Source organism: Elephantulus edwardii, unplaced genomic scaffold (assembly GCF_000299155.1).
Source record: "Elephantulus edwardii isolate Elephantulus edwardi_28Jun2011 unplaced genomic scaffold, EleEdw1.0 scaffold00166, whole genome shotgun sequence".
Lineage (NCBI taxonomy): Eukaryota > Metazoa > Chordata > Mammalia > Macroscelidea > Macroscelididae > Elephantulus > Elephantulus edwardii.
In genome coordinates, this window is record NW_006399916.1 from 2,508,484 (window position 1) to 2,530,274 (window position 21,791).

The window sequence follows — 21,791 nt, forward strand, 5'->3', positions numbered from 1 at the left end:
TTAGTTTAGTTGGTCCTCATACTGTTTCCTGAAGCAATCTCCTGCAGGGAAGAATTCCCAGCACCTTTCTTGATACATCTTCCAGACATAAGATTCCTGTAAACAAAAAGAAAATGTATTAACGTTGCATCTTTCCCCTAACAAAATATAGGAGAGAAAAGGGGGGGGAATCAACTTTGTTGTTATATATAGCACATGCAACTCTGATGACCTAGTGGTAGGGAGTTGCACTGCCAACTTCAAGGTTTGTGGTTCAAATTCAACAGCTGCTCCACAGGAGAAAGTCAATCTTCTCCCATGGTATTTACTGCCTCTGCAAACCCGCTTAAGGTTCAGCTCTGAGTTGGTTCCAACTTGACAGTACATAGCAAGAAGAGCCACTTTCCCAACTAACTCCAAGTCAGCTGACAGGGAGTGACATTACTTATGGTGACCCCCAAGTATACCAGAGGAAGGCTTTCCATGGCTGACTTTTTGGAAGTACATCACTAGCTTTTTCTTCTGAGGTGCCTCTGGGTAAAGTCGAATTGACAACCTTTTGGCTAGCAGTTGAGTGTATTAACCATTTATATCACCCAAGGCCTCCTGTGTTGTGGTTGTTGCCGTTGTTGTTGACCATCAAGTCTGAACCGATTCACAGCTGATTTACAGCAGGTTTTCTGAGGCTGCAAATCACACAGGAAATAGTCCTTCTATATCTCACAGATCAGCTAATGGATTCGGACCACATACTTCTGGATTGGCAGCACAATTCCTGATCACTAAGCCATCAGTCTCCCCCTGACTTACATACCAGTTCTTATTCACTCTGGTAGCTTAGAAGTAAGGAATTGTGCTGCTAACACAAAGGTACACAATTCAAATCACCAGGTGCAGAAAGCTGGGCAATCTCATATCATGTGATTTACTGCCTCTGAAAACCTTCTGGAAGGTAGCTATGGCACTGTTCTCACTTGACAGTACTAAACAAGAACACTCCCTCATAGTAAAAAATAAATAAGTAATCAATATTCATTAAAATCATAACATAATGAGAAAAAGTAATTTTTGTAGTATATGTTTTTATAAGTTCTTTAAAAAGTATTATCATTCCATACGAATGTGACTAGGTATTTCTGTCATCACAGGAGTCTAGAGCAATGGCTCCATGGTGGAGGGGACCTGGGGGAGGGTATGTAAAACAATGAAAGAATCTTTTCTTTTACTTTTCCATAATTTTTGACTCATGTACTTATAACTTGTTAGTCAAAATTGTGTCTTCTAGGTTGCAACACCCCCATGATACATCTTCAAGGATATGAACATATATGGCCAAGCACAATCAATAAGAGTGCATCTAAATTCCAAAATCAATCTCCATAATAGTCTATGTGTTTCCTACTGCCAAAGGGGCCCTTTAGAGTAGTGAGAGAAGATCTTCACCCTGAAACCCACAGCGTCCCTTGTCAGCAGGAAGTGGCTCATAGAATACGCCATCCCCTTTTCCTTATGACTCAGGGTGAAGTCTCTCTCAGGGAGGAGTGATAGGGAATGGCAAAGGACACACTGACAAAGAAGATTAATCAGAACTGGCTTTGACAAGCACTGTGGCATTTGGACAAGAACAAACTGGGAGGAGGGTAGAGAGAATAGTGCAACAATGAATGAATGGAAACCCAAAATCTCTGTAAATGTTTATGAAAATTAATAAAATATAATTATAGAAAAAAAGTATTATCATTCTTAATTGTATCCTCAGCTGTGTATTTCTTATTCAAACTGTTAATAAGTAGACCAGATTTGTTGCTTAAAAAGAATAGTGGGCAAAGTTATTAAGCAATGATTTTTAACTGACAATACTTATGTGGGTTGAAGTTCAATTGAAATCATCTGCTATATGATTGAGCAATTAAGAATACTATAATTAGGAAGATTCAATTGTCCTAGAGGAAGGATTTTAAAAACTCAGACTCAGCATTTGCAGTTAAAAACAAAACTCAACACTCATTTACTATTTGACATTAGAATTTTCTCTTTCCAACAAAGGCAATTTTTATTAACTCATCAAGAAAACTTGGATTTATGTTATGATAAAATAACTAATATTGCATAGTGATCTCAGTGAAAAGGTGTAAAAGTACACATATTGCTCCACTGTGTAGGATTTTTAAATTTCTTTCGGAGGATGAAATATAGCCATGTTTACTGACCTGTCCTGTGTGCTCTGTTTCATCCTTGTTTATGAGATACATCAGAAAAAACCTACAGAGAGAGAAACACACATCAGAAACAGTGCATAACAATAGCAGCAACAGAGAGAAAAACATTTTATGTATTTTATGTTGTACTGGCCTAGTGTTGTGTTGTATTAGCCACTGGTGGCCTAGTGGGTAGAGAGTTGCACTGCCAACCCAAAGGTTGGCGGTTCAAATACACCAGCTACTCTGTGAGAGAAAGATGTGCAATCTCCTCCATGAAATTTCCTGCCCCTGAAAACTTATTGCAGGGTCAGCTATGAGTCAGTTCCTACTCTATGGAAATGAGTTTGAGTTTTTTGGTATTCAATTATGGTTTGTACACTGAAAACAACACAAATATATTTTCTAGAAAATTAACTCTGTGCACCAGAAATAGGGAGGTTTTCTAAATTTAGGGCATTTTCTAAGTTTACTGAAGGATGATTTCTTTCACCTTGGAGAGATGATAGCTTCAGTGTAGGAAATGACTCATGTTTTTCCCAACAATCAAATTAATACTTATAAAGGTCAAATGAATACAAGCTTAATGAGAAGGTCTAACTTTCCAACTAAAGTTCAGTTAAGCATCTCTTCCATCACCATTGAGTTAGAACTGAATCACAGCTTACTGCCCGGCTGAGACTGTAAATCCCATGGGAGGACATGGCCCATCTTGGTATCATGGAGCCGCTGGGGAATTTGAACTACCAGAGAGGTGCCACCTTTGGCTTAGCAGCGCAAATCCCTACGGACTATGCCACCAGAGCTCCAATTCACCGTAGTGCCATTGAGTCTGGTTCTGAGAGATTTCATTTTATTGCAAACACATTAATTAAGGTAAATTCTTACCCTGAAAGCTTTTGTACTGAGGATCTGATAAAATGATTTTTCAACTTTTCATGTCATTATTTTCCAATGGAATCAAGCCCTAATACTGTGAGTGGTTTTGTGGCATTAGCTTTTCCAAGCTTCATTTTCCACATGAGATTTTATTTTGTACTGTGTACTGGTTTCCAACACAAGTATTAATTAGGAGTTATATAGACGGCATAACTGGACTTATAACTGTAGCTAAGCCCTGATAAAATTGTGGCAAAATCCTTAGATGCTCTCACATAGCCCTCAGTGCTACCACAAGGTATTCACGTCTGATGCCATGAATGCTGAGACTCATGTGCAAGTACAAGGCACCACAGGGTAAACATGTTGAGGACCAAAGGAGGTAAAATGTGGCCACAGCTCAAGTTCCCTGCTGGAGCCATGACATATCAGATCAGCATATCTCTTATCCTTATCTGCACCTAATGGGGTCAGAACTCCAATCACCATTTAGAAAATGAAGGTTATGTAATGTGTCTAAAGCCACACATGTGAATTTCACACCCCACATTCTTCTATAATTGTTGTTGATGTTATATGCCATTGGGTCAACTCATAGCAACCCTATGAACAATGGCTCCAAAACAAACATGCTCTATCCTGAGCCAACCTCACCATCTGTGACACACCTGACTCATCGCCTCAGTTACCATGTCAATCCATCTCATCCTTGGTCTTCCTCTCCTGCACTGTCCCTCCACCCTTTCCAAGCATGCTGTCCTTCATCAATGACTTCTCCCTCTGAGCAAAATGCCCAAAATATGTGAGATGGAGCTTCAAAATTCTTGCCTCCAAGTAGCAGTCTGGTTTCACTCTCTCCAAAAAAGACCTGTTCGTTCTCTTGGCAGCCCATGGTATGTTCAATATCCTTTCTGAGCACCTCAACTGTATAATGCTTCTCTCAATTTCCTCTCTTTGATACTAAATTTAGGTCAGAAACTATGTAGGCGATAAATACAACCAAATTGACATTTTAGTAGGTCTCATTTAAAACTTAGGGAGCGTTTGTGGCCTAGAAGAAAGGATTGTGCTGTCAACCAATAGGCAAGTGGTTCAAATCTATGAGCTGCTCCAATGGATAAAGATGAAAAATATCCTTTCATGTGATTTGTGCTCTAGGAAACCTATTGGAGGGTCAGCTATAAGCCTGTTCCTACTAGACAGCATACTAACAACAACATATAATACTTAAATTTTTATATCTTTTAAAGAATTTAGCTTCTCATTGAGTGTCCAATTTTGCCCAAGAAAATCTGTAAACCCTGAAAACAGTAAAATGGATGTTCACATTTTTCTAAGTGACCTATCCACATCAGGAAATTCAGCATTCTTTTTTTCTCTTTCCATTTTCTATTTCCCCATCCATAATACATTATTCACATGAAGAGCTGAAATCTGATCTCCTAAGTGAACTTACTCCAGAGGAAATGATAACCACTATCTGCGGTCGGTCTCTCTCATAAATAGTGGGAGCCAAAATGCAGATGTTACAGAAAAGATGTTGGTCTTGCTTCTAATTCTCAGCACTCCAAGCTGAGGAATAATTCACAAACATGAGGAAGGGTTCATACTCACAGGTAATTGGCCAAGTTGTGTTCCTGTAAAGTGTGGGTTTCAAAGCCATGTGGAACAGTGTCAAAGTAGTCATTGCCTATTCCACAGATAAAGCATTTCGTCTGGAAAGCAAAGAAAAGATTAAAATGTCAGAGTGTTTGGAAATCAAAAGGAAAATATAGCATACCACTTAACAAAACACATCAGTTGCTGTGAAGCTAATTCTAATTAATGGTAACCTCATGTCCACTAGAGTATAACTGGCTTCCATTGGGTTTTCAGTAGTGGATATTTCATCTATTTATATATAATTTTTTCCTTTTTTTGCACATTTTCTTCCTTTCCATTCTTCTCCCCTTCCCCAGCCCACCCAGCAACGCACCCCTTGTTCCAGATTTCTGTCAGATAGTTAATGCCTAATCATATATTCTTTTCAGACAGTTCTTGCCCTTATGTGTTGTATTGCAGTGTTGAGTATCTATCCACTCTTTCACCCATTCTCTGCCAACCCTGACCCTGTCCGTCTTATTTTGTAACAGTGGTGTTATACAGTATCTGTCCTTTTGTGACTGAGATATTTCACTCAGCATAATGTTCTACAGGCTCCCCCATGTTGTGTAATCCTTTATAAGTTTGGTGTTTTTAACGGTGGATATTTCAACAGTAGATAACCATCCAACTCTTGGTTATCAGCTGAGTATGTTGACCATCTGCATCCTCCTCAGACTGGACTTAACCATTATGCCCAATTATTTTGTTTGATTAATATATGAAAACAGATAATATGGAGACTGTGGATAATATGGAGATTGTGCCAAGTACATGAATAAAAATGTACCTGTTGGCATGACTGTATCATGTTGCTATTTAAATGTGTGCCAGCAACAATAAGTAATAGTTACAGAAGTGTTTAGGATGATTATGGCTGAAAAACAATGTCCTTGAGTTCTCCAGTTTAAGTGATAATCTTTAGGATCTAGTAATCTTGACAGAATTGAACATTTCCCCAACTAAGACTGTTAGCGTGGTACCCAGCTAAAGTCCAACAATCAAGGGGTTGGTTGCTACCCTTTAGGGATGGTAAAATACCAAGTTATTTATTCAGGAATGGCCAGGGCATGGGTTGGTCTGTGGTATTGTAGAAGATTAATGTTTGGATGTGCTGATGTTGCCATTAGCTGTTGATATTCACTCCCCAACTCATGACAACTACCTGAACAGTGGAATGATGGAATGTGCAGTTTTGTGTGATTCCCATGACTGGCTGTGGATTGATGATTTTATGATTTATAGGGATTTATAGGTGATTTTTGGAAGTGGACAGTTAGCCTTTCTTCCCATCCATCTTAATCTGCAAGCTCCACTAAGACCTGTCGCACCTCACAACATAATGCAAGCATCCACTAACCAATGAAAGTTGGCTATGAATTAGGTGTAGTGACAGGAATTGTACCTGGATCCCGCCATAGAAGGAGAGAAATCTACCACCAAACCACCACTGTCCTTCTGGGCAGGCACTAAAAAGAAAATCTTCACCTTGAGGTATCAAACATCTAGTCTGTCTTTGATTCCCTACTGCAAACCTCATCTCTCTTTGTCTAGGTTGCATATGAAAACTGGTTATACCTGTCCTCCACTTTACTAGCAGAATTGCATACATTATCACCTAAAAGGAATGTGATCCTTATAATTTTGTGTAATTTTTAAATGTTCATTGGAATGCAGTAGATGACTTAATATAACTTTATTACAGGTATTGTCATTGTAACTTCTCATGCAAACATGAGATGTTTGTGGCCCACCTAGAGATTGGATCATTTGCTAATCATGTTAATGGCACTGTTTGGGTGGGACTATGAAAATAAAATGCATGGAATCCTAATGTGGATTTTGGTTGGCTTTGCCATCTCATCAACCATAAAATGGTCATCATAGAAGCAGAAAATGGAGATTTCACTGCCATCAAGAAGAAACAGAAAGTGCAGCTGGTCCTCTGGGCCTGAGATTACTGTGTGACCCAGAAGAGGAGAGGTATAACAGGCGAGAGACTGTGAAATGGCAAAGCACCACAAGGTGAGGCAGCACAAGTGGTAGAACCCAGATAACTGGCACAAGACAGCTGTGGGCTTCCCAGGCCATGAAGTAAGACAGCTGAGTGACTGCTGACAGAGAGGGTGCCTATGTATATTCCCTTGGAAGCTAAGTCTACAGACCCAGGAGCTCTACAGCTGAGTATATGTGGATCTTGGCAGAGTGAGGGTGGCAAATAATTAGCAACACTGAAAGAGTTTTATAACACTTGCCCACATGGGACACAGTCTAGGGTGTAAAGCTTAAGGTAAGAATATGTGCTGCAGGCATACGTGAGAGATATCCTGACTAAATGGCAGTCTTCTGAGCATTCCCCAACCTGAGTGGTACTATCTTATTTCTCTAACAAATCTCCTGATCATGCATACTGTCTCTGAGGTCTGTGTGCTCATTATAACAGATTATTGACCCAACAGAGAAGTAATGAGTGTCATGGGAGGATGGCAGAATCCACAGAAAAGCTTTAGAAACTTTGACACGTGGCAGGTTGGAGAGCATGCTGCTGATGTTATGCTTCCCTCACACCCACTCAGTTTTGCACTCTCATTTTCTATAAATCAAAAGCTAATTCAAACCACTGAGGCATTTTCATGGTCCCCTGGATTATAGGAGTGGAATTAATATATGATTCTAGCAGCCAACAACCACTGATGTTGTTGTTACTGCTATGTGCTGTTGTAACATCAGGTCTTTATCCAGTTAGATGCCTCTCAAGTGAAACAGGTTCAAAACTTATCTCAGGGGTTTTACGTGTGAAGCTGTTCTTCCTCTTGGCTGACTCAGGCCAGACAGCTGTCCCACCATGTCCCTGAGTGCCATGGCTGAAACCTGGGAGTCATCCCTATTTGTTCCACCTTCTCTGTCCCCTGAATTTGGCCTCTCTCCCAGTGCTTTTGATCTGTCTAGCCTCCTTAGCAAAAGCCTCATAAACCCCCTCCTGGAAATTTCTGAAAGCCACTTCCTCGCTCCTAGATGTGCCATTTTCTAATTTATCCCCCACCCTTGAAAACACAGTGATCTTCTTAAATGATAAATCCATCACCTCATTACTGCCCTTCTTAAAACCCTTTACTTGTTTCCTTCAGCCCATAAATTCAGCTGTGAACTTCTCCAGTGAGTTACTAGGCTCTTTACGAGCTGGCCACCTTCTCCTGCTTTACTGTCAGTGTCCAATACATCAGTCATTTTGAATCATTTACTCTTGTTAGATGAAAGGATTTTCTTGCTGTCTTTGGTCCATCACGTCAGAGGACAGCATTCTTGTGGTATACAGTGTGAATGGCACCCAGGAGATAAGCAGAGGGAAGGTACAGGGTTGTTTCCCAAACTATCCTGCCTGCCTAGGTCCCTGATAAGCCCTTTCAAAGACCTGTGGACACCTCTGTCACCTGTAACACTCAGCCTGAACTCTCGAGAAGTTTCCCTGGAGATACCTTCACGACTGGCTCTTTGAAGGTGCTCATCGCTCTCTTCTGTAACTGTCTATGCACTAGTCATGGAAATGCTATTCTTTTTTAAAATTATTTGAAATTGGTTTACTTACAAAGTCCATATACCTAGTGTTATACACTTTTCTTCATGCACATTTTATCTCATACAATCATTCCAATGCATATATTTTATAAAACCAATCACTATTGGACCTTGCCCATCATTGCCCTGTCTTCTCAGGTCCCGAATAGATCTTTCCCATTTGCTTCACTGCCTCCCTCCAACCACCAAATTGTGCAACCCTGTGGTTTTGCCCTTACCCATCTTCACTTCTCTGCTCCCACCGCTTCCTCCCGTGGGTCCCCATACATGTTTTGCTAGTCATCCTTCTATTTTTTTAAAATTTTTAAAAATAATTTTAATGAACATTTACAGAGATTTTGGATTTCCATTCATTCATTGCTGCACTTCTCTTCCCGCCCAGCCCTCTCCCCCACTCCAGTTCACTCCTCTCTTTGAAAACTAAAATAAACACTCTCTCCCTAGTATACAATCCCCCCGCACCCCTCCCACCTCCCCAAGTCATCCTTCTATTTTTACAGTAATGGCCTCATGCAGTTTTTGTCCTTATGAGACTGAGTTATTTCACTCAGCATAATGCTCTCCAGTCTATTCCTGAACGGTTTCCACACGCTTAGGGGACAGAGACTATAGCACGTGGTGTTGGCAATATACTACTGTCTGTACGCACCATATAGTTTCTGTGTCCACCTGGTGCCTATCATGGTCCCAGCACTAAACTGCCAAATTATAGGATTATTTACTTCCTGAAGTGAAGACATTGTCCTTTCTCCTCTTTTCCCACCTCTTTGAACTGCCCAATAAAGGCAATAATACAAATCAGTGCCCATAACCATCAGACAGGGAGAGACGTACCTCCATGTCTTCCTTGACTTGCTCTTGTTGGTCTCTCAGTTCTCCAAAAGCATCAATAATTAAACCTGTTGTGGAGGAGAGACAAGCAATGCTTAGCAATCAGAGAAGAAGAATTAAATGCGCGATAGCTCAGAGGGTCCATTCTAGGAAAGGGAGAACAGTCACCTGGGACAATGTACAGAATGCAGTGGTCACCCAGAACCCCTGCTGAAGACATGAGGTCCTCTCAAGATCACTGGGTATGCGATTACAAAAAAGGGCTTACACACAACAATAAAATAGACACATCTTTACTTTTCTTGGTTAAGTGTGTGTTATACTATTACTCGCTTCCTGATAAGAAAAAGAACCCTTGAGATTTATATCAAATAGGCCAATTGGCTGCACCATGATAGATGGAGAAGAGTTTGAAGTTGTTAATAATCAGAGCTTGCTCGGCTCCACAATCAACATTCTTGGCATCAGCAGTCAAAAAAAAAAAAATTCAAAAGACGAAATTCACTGGAAAATCTGCTGTCAGGGACCACTCCAGAGTACTGAAAAAGCAACAATGTCAGTCTAGAGACTAAGGTGCACCTAATCCAGTCCAATCTTCATAATTACTTGCTATGCATCAAAGAACTAGACAGTGACTAAGTATGACAAAAGAAGAATTGATGTCTTTGAGTTGTGGTGCTGGAGAAGAGTCTTAAACATACCATGGACCACCAAGAAAACAAAGAACAAAGAAGTCTGTCTTGGAGAAGGTGAAACCAAGTTTCTCCTTGGGGGCAAGGATTTTGAAGCTCCATCTTACATGCTTTGGACACATGGCCAGCAGGGTCTGATCTGTGAAGTACGACATCATGCTTGGAAGGGTAGAGGAACAGCACAGGAGAGGAAGACTGATGGATTGATACAGCAACTGGGGCATTGGAGGTTGGTGTGTTGGAATCAGTGAGACTAGCTTAGGACAAGGAAGGCTTCAGAGCTGATATATATATATATATATATATATATATATATATATATATATATATATATATATATATAGCGACATAGGGTCACTATGGGTCTCAAGCAACTCGATGGCATGTAACAACAACAACATCACAACAGCAAACATCACAAGTAAACTGTACAGGTACTTAATGTGAAGTAAAACCTGATCAAATGAACAGGAGCAAATACTTGAGAAATAGCTCCCAGTCTTTCACCAGTTTCTCATAAAAGGCTCTTCCTCCCTCATTTATTAACTGCTCCAACAGAACCAGACCACCCTGAGCAACCTTCTTGCAGTCTTTTCCCTCTCAACTTAACAGCAGCACATTATATCCTGGATGTTTTAACCCCCTGCCCTTCTCCACAACACACTACTGCCAGACCCTATGAAGACATACAGAATGAACCCAGAGTCCTCCATACTGCTCTTCAAGGGAGGAAAAAGACCTCCTAATACTGGCAATTGACAGCATAAGTTCATAGTCATAGATGTTTGTCTTAGAATAAATGTAGGAAAAGAAAAAGAGACTATGAGTGATTCTTTCCTGAGAAGAACACTGCACTTCAAGTTGCACTGATGCTCAAAAGACTGAGATCTGCACAGGACTGTGCTTGTAGGTTAAGTGAAGGCTCTTTCAAGCCCAGCTACCCAGATGTAGGTGCAGCCCGATACTGTCCAGCTGTGTGCTGTGGCTGAGTCTCAGGGACGCGACAGACACTAGCACAGGACAAATGCATGAACAGTAAGCCTGTCGTGATCCAGACATTCCACTACACCAGCTCTCTAATAGTCTGTGCTGTGCTGATTATGCATCCAGATACTGTCATCGTGGGTTTTCCCTGACTACTTCTAGCCAGCAGAGGTCCAAGCCTCCTTCCTAATCTCTCTGTAAGGAGAAGACGGTTTGAAATCAGTCCATCATGGATAGCCCAGTGCAGTATTTGAATTTCTGGAGGCATAGCTTCTGGTATGACAGTAACACACATGTTACCAGAATTGTTGTTAGGAGCTGTTTAGTTTAGTACAACTCATAGCCACCCTATGAACAACAGATCTGGACCCTGTTCTATCTTGTGTCATTCTCACAATCTCTGTCAGCCATAAGCCCATTGCAGCTATCATTGTGTCAATACATCTAGTCAAAGGTCTTCCTCTCCTTTGCCATCCCTCCTTCCCAAGTTTGATGTTCCTCTCTAAGGAACAGTCTGTTCTAGGAACATGCACACAGTATGTAAAATGAAGCGTCTTCATCTTTGCCTCCAAGAAGCACTTTGGCTGCACTTTCTCCAAGACATCTTTTAGCAGTCCATGGCATAATCAGCATTTTTGTCTAATACCACAGTTCAAAAGCATCAATTATTCTGGTTGTCTTTAGCCATTGTACAGCACTCAGATGCATAGTATGTGACTGAAAAGACCATTACCTGAATCAATACATCTTAACCCTCAAGCTGGCATCACTGCTCCTCAATAATTTGGAGAGCTACCTGACAACAGACTTTCCCAATGTAATATGTCTGCTGATCTCCTGACTGCTGGTATCAACTGTACTGACTGTGGATCTAAGTAAGATGAAGTCATTGATAATTTCAATCTTTTCTGTGTCATGATGTTGCCTATTTGGTCCAGTGGTGAGCATTTTTGTTTTCTTGATGTTGAGATGTAACCCATGTTGAAGGCCGCAGTCTTTGATGTTCTGCAGCAATATGTGTCTGGGACAATGATGAAAGCCTAGTCTCCTACTGGCGGTGACAACTCACTAAGCACACTAACAATGATGAGGACAGGGCAGTGTATCCTCCTGCTGTGCATGGAGTCACTGGAGAGTGGGGTAAACATGACAACAGCCAACAATGGATACTTGAAGGCGCATCCTTTCTAACACTTCTCAACACCACCATGGCACAGAGGTTGGAATGATTTCCATTTCACAAATACAGAGATAAAATGGCTCAGCCAACAAAAGTTGTGAAGCTATTAAGTGGGATGGTTGGGATTTAAATTCTACTCTCAATGACTCTGAGTTGTAATGTTGGAGAAGAGTACTGAGTATCCCACGAATTGTCAGAAGGACAAACAAGTCTGTCTTAGGCAAAGTGCAACCAGGGTGGTCCTTAGAGGCAAGAAAAATGACACTTTGTTCTACATACATTGGGTGTGTTGTCAGGAGGGACCAATCTTTACATAGAGATACCTATCATGCTGGGAAAGGTGGAGGGCCAGAGAAAGAGAGGAAGACTCTCAACAAGATGGGTTAACTCAGTGACTGTAACAATGGGTTTGAGCAGGATGGAGAGTGTGAGGATGGCTCAGGGTAAGTCAGGAATCAGATCTGCTGTTCATAGGGTCTTTATGAGTCATAGTTCACTCTATGCGCAACAACAACTCAACTGATAAAAGTTATCTCTTTGTTATTTGAAAAGAGACAAAAGAAAACTGTCTACCTCTTTCCTTAATTGCAAGGTCCCACACATCTTTCTTTGTCTCTGTAGATTCCATAATGAAGAAATACTCAAATGAAACGAGCTGTTTGGCTTTTTCAGGGAACATTTTAAGTTCTCACCAGTCTAGCTGCTATGATGTAGACTCCTACTCAAGATGCCCCTACATGTGTCACAGTAGAACTGTGCTCCATAGGGTTCTCAATGCCTGGTTCTGAGATATAGATTGCCAGGCCTTTCTTCCAAGATACCATTAATGCCAAAAATGGACTCCACTCTGCAAACTTTTGGTTAGCTGCTGAATGCATATTAGGCTGAAATGCCAGATTTTCTTGAGCACCTCGTAGCGTAAGTCTTACCTTGTATGATGGCCAAGAGAATGACGATGACGAAGAAGAAGAAGGTAATGTCAAAGATGATGCGATAGATCTCATACTCATCCCCCGCTGGGTCTTCAATCTCATCGCCAATGCCTCCACCGGCACGGACCCCAACATACATGTGAAACATGTAGCACTGCAAGAGACAAAACGGTGCCATTTCTGAGGACAGTCCTTTCTGTACCTGACACACCCAACGTTCCCCATCCTCACTCTGAGAATCCTCACACTGTGTTACCTCCTTTCCCTTCAACGTTAGTAATTGCAACACAAATGCCTGGCTCTTCCGCACAGCTGTCAGTTTTAAAAACAAAACTCTGTACCACACACTGTGCTTAGTACCTGTGTCTCACGGAAGAGACACCAAGTGAAAAATGCTCCACTATACACTGGCTCTTGAGCATCATGACATTATGGTACACAAAGTTAACAGTCAGTGTGTCATTTAATTCTTTTGCATATAACAGAGGCAAGAATGGAGAAGCCAACACCCAATACACAACCAAACAGGATCTCAAAAATTAAACTAGAAAAACAGATGTCACACAGATGCAACTACGCATGAGCTACCACCATGTAGGGAGCATTCTACATTATGCTAAAGTCTTTTTTCTCCATATGCTGGGATGACAAGAATGGCCAGAAGGGAGAGGCAGGACTAAACAGTGGCTAACTGACTGAGCCATAGACTACAAAAGCAGCCTAAATCAGTTCAGCTGTCAGCGCCCAGTGCAGAAGAAGGGGGCCAAGCAAATGCTTTGGGGCAGTGTTTCTCGGCTTCTACACTATGCACATCTGGGGCCAGATCATTGTTTATTGTGGGCACTGTTGTGTGCAGTGTCTGCTATGTGCTGAGTGGCATCCTGGGCCACTCTGCAACAGATGCCAACAGCACCCCTCCCACAGTGACAGCCCATGCTCACAGATATTGCTCAATGTCCCCTGGGGAGAAAATTACTCCCTGCCCATTGAGCACCCAGGGTTTTGTCTATACTGGGGACAAGTCCAAACCTTCTATCTCAGGCTAGGCAGGTGAGCTATGCTTCATCTTTCAGATGGATTTTGAAAGCTCTCAAACAGCATCCACTCAATCTAAGCCCGTCCCTGCTCCCTGCAAGTCAGTGACTTCTGATTCTCTCTGGTGTATGTTCTGGTTATCCTGCAATGTTCTTTCCATGCTGACTCCATGCCTCCTCATCCTTTCAGGTCTCCATCCACATCTTTTCCTTCATCAGGCCTTCACAGACTTGTCTAGTCATGGATTTACCTAGTAGATTGTCACTCATTCATTCAGACCACGTTTACTGTTGCCTACAGTAATGAAGCAGGCCTGGCCTTGACAGCTGCCCTCCTGGGGAAGACACTGCAGTCCATGCAGGACACTGATTCTCTGTCTCTTATGTGAGTTTCCCCCCTCCGTAAGTCCCAGGACTCAACCCAGTTCCTGCCCATTTTTCCTTTTACACACCCTTTTTGAACACTCTCATGATTCTAAATCCCATGCTGAGTGCCAGTGGCTTCCCTGGGTAGTCCAGCTACTGCCCAAAGAGGTTGAGATTTGAATCCACACTGAAATGCCTCAGAAAGAAGGCCTGGTGATCTACTTCTGAAATATCAGCAAGTGGAACTCCTAGAGAGAACAGTTCTACTGCAATCTATGAGTTGTCATGAGTCAGAGCTGACTCAGTGGAAGCTGGTACTGAAACCCAACCCAAACCAGCTCCATCCAGTTGATAGCGACTCATGGCAGATCTGTATCAGATGCTGAGACTGTATCTTAATGGGGGGCTGTCCATCTCCTTTTCCTGTGGAGCAGGTGATTGGTTTGAACCACTGACCTTCCTGCAATACTTCACCTTATACACAATCAGGGTGATTGTTAATCAGTACCAGTACCAGATATCACCATGTGGCAGAGAGGCTGTATTTTTCTGTTTAATGAATTTTATCTCCTTGTCAAAGATCAATTGACCATAAATGGATGCATTTACTCCTGGGTTCTCAATTCTATTTAGTTGGCCTATGTCTCTGTTAACATCTGGTACTGTGCTGTTTTAATTACTGAGGCTGCGTAGTAGATTTTTTGAGATCAAGAAATGTAAGGTCTTTTGCATTGTTTTTCTTCTTCAGTAGTGCTTTACTTCTCCAGGGCTTCATTCCTTTCCATATAAAGTTGGTGATTGCTTTTCCATCTCTTTGAAGAATGATGACCTGTCTGAACTTGGACTGCATTATAACTACAGATCACTTTTGGTAGCAGTATTATTTTCACAATGCTAAATGTTCCTATCCATGAAAACAGTACATTCTTCTATATATGTAGCTCTCTTTTTGTGTCTTGTAGAAGTGTGTTGTTATTTTTCTTTTTATAAGAATTTCATTTTGCCTAGATCCATAATTAACTTCCATGGAAGCAGAAGTCAACAACTCAAAAGATGTGAAATTTGATGCAATAAAATGTTAAAAGAGTTTAACAATTTATAAAAAAACAATTAAAATGTCAAGAAGCAAAGATATTACTTGGGGGACTCAGTGTGCCTGACTCAAGTTATGGTATTTTCAATTGTCTCAAGTCTGAGCAGGGTGGACAACAAAAAGTAAGACTGAAGGAGAATCCATGCCTTTGAATTGTGTCTTTGGTGAAGAATCATGAAATACTGAATATAACTATGAGTGACTAGAATAACAAATCTGCTTTGGAAGACATGTAGCCAGATGCTTCTTAGAAGGGAGGATGGTGAAACTCACACATACTCTGGGCATCTTATCAGACAGGGACCAGGTCCTGGAGAAGGAAATTATTCTGTATAAAGCACAGACTATTCAAAATAAAAGAGGAAGACCTTCAATGAGATGAACTGACACAGTGGATACAACAATGTGCTTAAATACCACAGAGATGGTGAGGATCTGGTCATATTTTATTCTGTTGTGTATAAATAAGGTCACTATAAGCTGGTTAGAGGGAGTCTGGTGGACTACTGGTAAGAAGCTATGCTGAAATCCCCAAAGCATGTGGCTTGAATCCCCAACATGTCCTGCAGGAGAAGGATGGGCAATTTCCTGCAGTGTGGTGTATTGCCAAGGAAAACCCTCCACAGGGTCAACTATTGGTTCAGTTCTGATTTAACAGCACACAATAACAACATGAACTAGTCAGAGTCAATTCAATAGCAACTAACAACAACATGTGACAACAAATGTGCCCAATATCATCCAGTTTATTTCCCTTTCTGATTCTTGCTGAGCAAGATTTCAGGATTATAATCTGGCTTTCAATATATTCTTTTCTTTAGGGAAGAAATGTGTCGATTTATGCCATAAACTATTAATGAGTAAGTACTGTCAAGAAATTGTTAAATAGTAAGCCTGACCCCAAGGGAACAATTCATAGAATTTCTAGATCAGAAAGAAATTATGGAAGAAGGTGAAGATATCAAAGTCACAGTCTCATTCCCAGATCCCTTTGTGGCCTTCTAATTATTTTTCCTAATAAAGTCCATCTCTGTCTCTCACCACTCAACTTTATTCTATGACAGTACTAAGAATCTGAGGCAAACACCAGCATATTTAATCAGGGATTATGGCTTTGTGGCTAAGAATGTTTTGTGGGCAGGATTATTTCACCTCAATAAAATGATATACTTTAAAAAAAAGCAAAAGAATAAATTGCACAGTTCACAGCTTGGATTTTAATACTGATTTATGTTTTTTTCCCCCCAGCCTTATCTTTAGGCAGCTCTCCTCAGAATGCAGAATGAAAAAAGTTCCCTTCTCTTTTCTAGCCAGCCTAAAATGTGAAGTGAACCAGGGAAAGGAAAGAAGTTACTCTGGAACATAAAATAAAGGATATGAGTCAAGAGGGAAGATGGTGCCCAGTCCTTTAAAAACCAGACAGTTGTTAAGTCTTTATGTTTAAAAGTGTCCTAAAGTGACTCTCTGTGGGATTAATCTTTTCCACTGCCTTTAGTAACACTGAGAACTTGCTTCTGGTGAATTAATAATTATCCTAATAAGATTTTAATTTGGCAAGAGAGTGCTCTGGTGGGACAGTCTTTAGAGTACTGCACTGCTAACCCCAAATTCATGCCTTTCTAGCAGTTCAGATCCACCAGCTTCTCTGTGGGAGAAAGATGGGCAATCTCCTCTGGTGTGATTACAGCCTCTGAAAACCCGCTGGAGGGTCAGCGAGGAGTCAGTTCCAACTCCATGACAACAAATGATTGTTTCTTGCTAATTTATCTGCAAGACAGAGAGAGTGAACGACAGGGTGTAAAAGAAGTGATGAGAACAATCATTTAAGCAGGTTATGTCCTTAGAATTTATTGTTAATCTCAATCACCTGGAAAGCTATTAGACCTGACACAGGTCTAGATCCTGTCCCTGTGCTCCTGTGAATTTATAAGAAACTGCCCTTATGAATCTTATTTGCATTTCCGGTTAAGAATCACTCATTCTGAGATGAATGTCCTTGTATATTTCGAGTCCGTCTCCCCTGGCTTTCTAACTATAATAATCTTTCTCCCTAGAAACTGGAAATAATTTTTAACTTTCTCCTCCTATATTCTGGGAAGGGAGGTTCCAATTCTAGCAGGCTACTGCTGGTTTAATTAGATTTTCAAGCTCAAAACACCATGGTCCCTCCCTCTCTCACAATTATAGAAAAACAAACAAAGCACAAAAAACATCTGTGAATCACCACCATCAGGCTATAAAACTGCAACTAGCATGCCCCCTGCTGTCTATACCTGAATTTGGGGAGTGGAAAGCAGACAAGAAGACAAGAGAAAATGCTGTGTAAATTCCTTATATTGAAGAACACCTAAGAACCACAAAGACTCAGACTCAAGCCAATTAAATATAATGAGAATAATTGTTATGTGCCATCGAATGAACTAAGATTCATAGCAACTCTATGAACAATAGAACTGCCCCCTGCCCTCCTACCTCTGTGCCAACCTGATCACTTCTGACATATTTGAGCCTGTCATTGCAGGTGCTGTGTCAATTCACCTCATTGACAATCTTCCCTTCATTTCATGACCATCCATCTTTCCAAGCATGACATCCTTTTCCATATAGTGGCCACTCCTACCACCATGCCCAAAATATGTGAGATGAATCAGCAATGAATCAGGTCTGACTTGATGGTATCCCAGTTCTTTTGTCTTCCACTACACAGCAGGGTGTGGCCATGCTAATGATATGAATGAGCGTGTAATATACTGAGTTTACAGTTCAAAATAGATTTCTTTGCCACTGGCTTTGATATTCACCACATGGCTAAGTTGTTGTTGTTGTTGTTGTTGAATACCTTTGAGTCAGAACTGACCCACAGTTGACCCTGGGGGATGGGGGGGTGTTTCAGAGGCAGGTAATCAAATGGGAGGAGATTGCCCATCCTTCTCCCACTGAATGTCTGGTGGCCTGGAAAGGTGTGCCTTCAGGATTGCAGCATAGCTTCTTGCCACTAGGTCACCAGAAATAACTAATCATTATGAAATTGGGAACATCATGATGGAGGATGTAAAAATTGAGACTATCAATAACTTCATCTTTCTTGGATCTATAATCAACTCACTTCATCTCAGAGGTCAGGAGACCAAGAGACATATTGGGAAAGTCTGCAATCAGGGACTTCTCCAAATTACTGAAGATCAATGTTGTTAGTCTGAGGACTAAGGTGAGCCTGATTCAGACCATGGTCTTTTCAATCATTTGTTCTATTATTGAGAGCTAGACAATAAATAAGGATGACAAAAGAAGAATGGATGCATTGAGTTGTGGTGTTAGACAAGAGTACTAACTATCGCATGGACTGCCAAAAAGAACAAACAGATAAGTCTTAGAGAAGTTGCAGCCAGAGTGCTCCTTGGAGAAAAAGATGAAGCTTCGTCTCACATACTTTGGGCATATTGCTAAGAAAAGCTATTTCTTGGAGAAAGATATGCTAGGAAAGGTGGAGGAATGGTGAAGGAGAGGAAGACCCTCAACCAGGTGGATTGGCACAGTGATTGCAGTAATAGGTTTAAGTGTGTCAGAGAATGTGAAGCTAGCACAGGATAGGGTTCAGATCTATTGTTCACAGGATTACTATGGGTCATACTTGTCTCAACGACACCTAACAACAACATGGGATTAGTGTGTCTTTCCCATCTCACCAGGTTTAGCAGCAAAGGCAGGAAGCTCAGTACCAGCAAGGAAGCAGCAGAGAATGCAGTGAGTGTCCTTCAGGATCTAAGAGTCTTGCATCAGTCAAACTACGACATGCATGAGAGTATCAGCAGCCTCAACAGGTCGGTATGGCCACTGCACAAATTAGTGGGCTTTTAGATGGATGGCTGATATTAGAATTGGTAGAATTAGGTTTGGGGAGTGTAGGGAATATCTAACGCCATACAATTTAGTATTAGGTTGTGGATGTTGTTGGTGGGGAATAGTTTTCCTTGTAGGGTTAGTGACGGTTATTTACGGCCACCCCCATGCCATCTGCACTCTTTTGAGACATACTAAAATTTCTTTTCTAGCAGTGATGGTATTCTACAAAGCTACACAGGCTCTTGCCTAGTTCAAATTCTCAAGGCAGAGACATAATAAGAAGGAGCTAGGAGAAGTAGTGGTCTTGGGAAGGAAGGCATTGTTTCTTGTAAGAGGAAGTCATAATAGGCAACAACTGACATATTCCTTATTTATATATCTACATTTAGGATATCTCCATTGAGGGAGGAGTTCCCAAGAAGGGGCGCTGAGAGATGTTTAAATTCCAAAGGAGGGGAGAAAAGAAGTTCTGCAGCTCTGTAGCCCCTCTCTTATTTGAAGGCCAGGGACGCTATAGTTTTGCAAGGATGTTTCCTTATCTACCAGGCCAAAGGGATGTATCCTAATAAAAACATTCCCTTATACAAAAAGAGAAGACATGCTTGGAATAATGATCCCCTAACCTCCTGAAACTGTTTCTGCCCCTGTAATTTCCCATCACTTCTCTGAAACCACCAATGAGAGATTAAGTAACATGACTGTTCTTTGTAACAAAGTAGTTCAGGGAATTCAGTCATTTTAGACAATAATCTCCCAAAGCTGAACTGGTAAATAAAACCCTTCCTCTTTACAATTCAGGTGTTCTGGTGATTCTTTGTCTCCCTCATATCTCCTTAGCCAAAGGGAACACCGTCAGCTGTATAACATGTAGAGATACAAACACCTAAAATAGAACTGGCCATTTCATAAGGACAGGAATCTCTCAAATTGCAGAAAATCCTCATTTTATCATGAGCCCAAAATTTTACCAGGTCTTTATCCTAAATTATTATAATAATTTTTCTTTCTTCTATATCCATATGCCACACAAGTGGGTAAAATTAACTCATTGAAGGCAATTGTCTTCCTAATAAAACTCTTTCTCAAATGGTACCTGGTTCTTTTAATTATAAATCCATTGGCAAAATGTATTTCATGCCGAAATGAAAATTTACACAGAGAGCATGGGATTCGAAGTGTGGCCAGTTAAGATATGATTGTGATAACTTCAATAGAGCCACACAGGACCACTCAATGATGAATGCAGAAAGGAGAGGGAGAATGCAGGTGTCTTCATCTAAGATCATTTGCCCAGGGCTATCATACCACTATATGGAGTCCTCCCTGCTCCCCACCAGTCTTGAAGGGTCACTGAGAACAAGGCCTTCTGGGAGCAAATGACCTCAGTACATTGCTCTGGTCTGAGGTGGAGGATCCTGAGTTCTGAAAACATTATTGGATGTACCTCTGGAATAGAAATGAGCTTCCTCCTGGAATAGAAATGAGCCTCCCTGGAGCTTCCTGATTTGAGGACTTAAGGTGCTGCCTTTGGCACCTTCTTGCCTTTCCCTAACCTGTCTCTGACCTCTACTCCCCTGCCAGCATAAATCTCAGACCTTTAGGGTCCTGTGAGCAGGTGCAAAGTATTAGGGACAGCACACAGAGAAGGAAAGGATCTGGAGGGACTCTTCATCACCCTGGATGTGGATCTGGTATGGGGAGTGAGAGAGTGAGGAAAGCAGGTGGAGGGGACAAAAGACGGGGTCAGTAACCATGCTGAGGGACAGTCTATTTAACTTTTGAATCTCTTCTTGAATAAAATATGGATTTCTTACAATGGTTTAAAGTAAAACAATCCTACTCTGGAATTTCCCCTGCCATTTTTGTCTAGAGACCAAAAAAAGGAAGAGGAGGTGAGGGTGAGAAGAAAGGAATGGGTGGGCCAAATGCAGGGGTCCACGGAATGGCAAAGAGGGGAAGGGCCTCCAAGCTGGGGAAAGGGATTATTCTGCCAAACAGTTGATCAGACAAGAAAATTCTGTATCCAGGAGTAAGAGTTGGTAAAGTCATAGCCTCAGAGGACATAAAATGGATCTGAAGCATTATTTAAAACATTTTGATCTCTATGTATGTATGCATATATACATGAATACATCTACTAATCCATTAATCTATCCATGTATGTTCCATCCTCTTCCTCCAATATCATGTTTCATGAAAGTTACTTTTATTTGTCTACCCACAATCAACTTAGTCACTATTATTGTGTTATTTATAGAGCACATTTAATCCATTTTCTTGAAAGTCTAATGCCAATAAACAACATTTTTGAATGTAATAAGTAGACTTAAAAGGCAACTCCACAAAATTTCCCAAAACATCTGTTTTGGAGGTTTTCTTTTTTGAGGGATGATTGTTGTTGTTGTTGTTATGTGCCATCGAGTCACTTGTGACTCACAGCGACTCTATGTAGAACAGTCCTAAACCCTGCTCTATCCTGTGCCAATCGCACTGCCTCTGACACACCCATGCAGATTGTCCCAGTCACTGAATCAATCCACCTCATAGAGGGTCTTCCCCTCCT

General features: G+C 41.1%; 1 protein-coding gene across 1 annotated transcript in view; it reads right to left on the reverse strand.

The window, feature by feature from the left end:
- The window catches only part of RYR2 (ryanodine receptor 2 (cardiac)), an 814,526-nt gene continuing 792,735 nt past the window's right edge, over positions 1-21,791 (reverse strand). Inside the window, exons 102-106 of the mRNA XM_006895387.1 lie at positions 12,890-13,046; positions 9,108-9,172; positions 4,671-4,771; positions 2,190-2,241; positions 1-96 (exon numbers count right to left, since the gene is read on the reverse strand). Coding sequence (XP_006895449.1) covers positions 1-96; positions 2,190-2,241; positions 4,671-4,771; positions 9,108-9,172; positions 12,890-13,046 — 471 coding nt within the window. The remainder of the gene's footprint in view (positions 97-2,189; positions 2,242-4,670; positions 4,772-9,107; positions 9,173-12,889; positions 13,047-21,791) is intronic.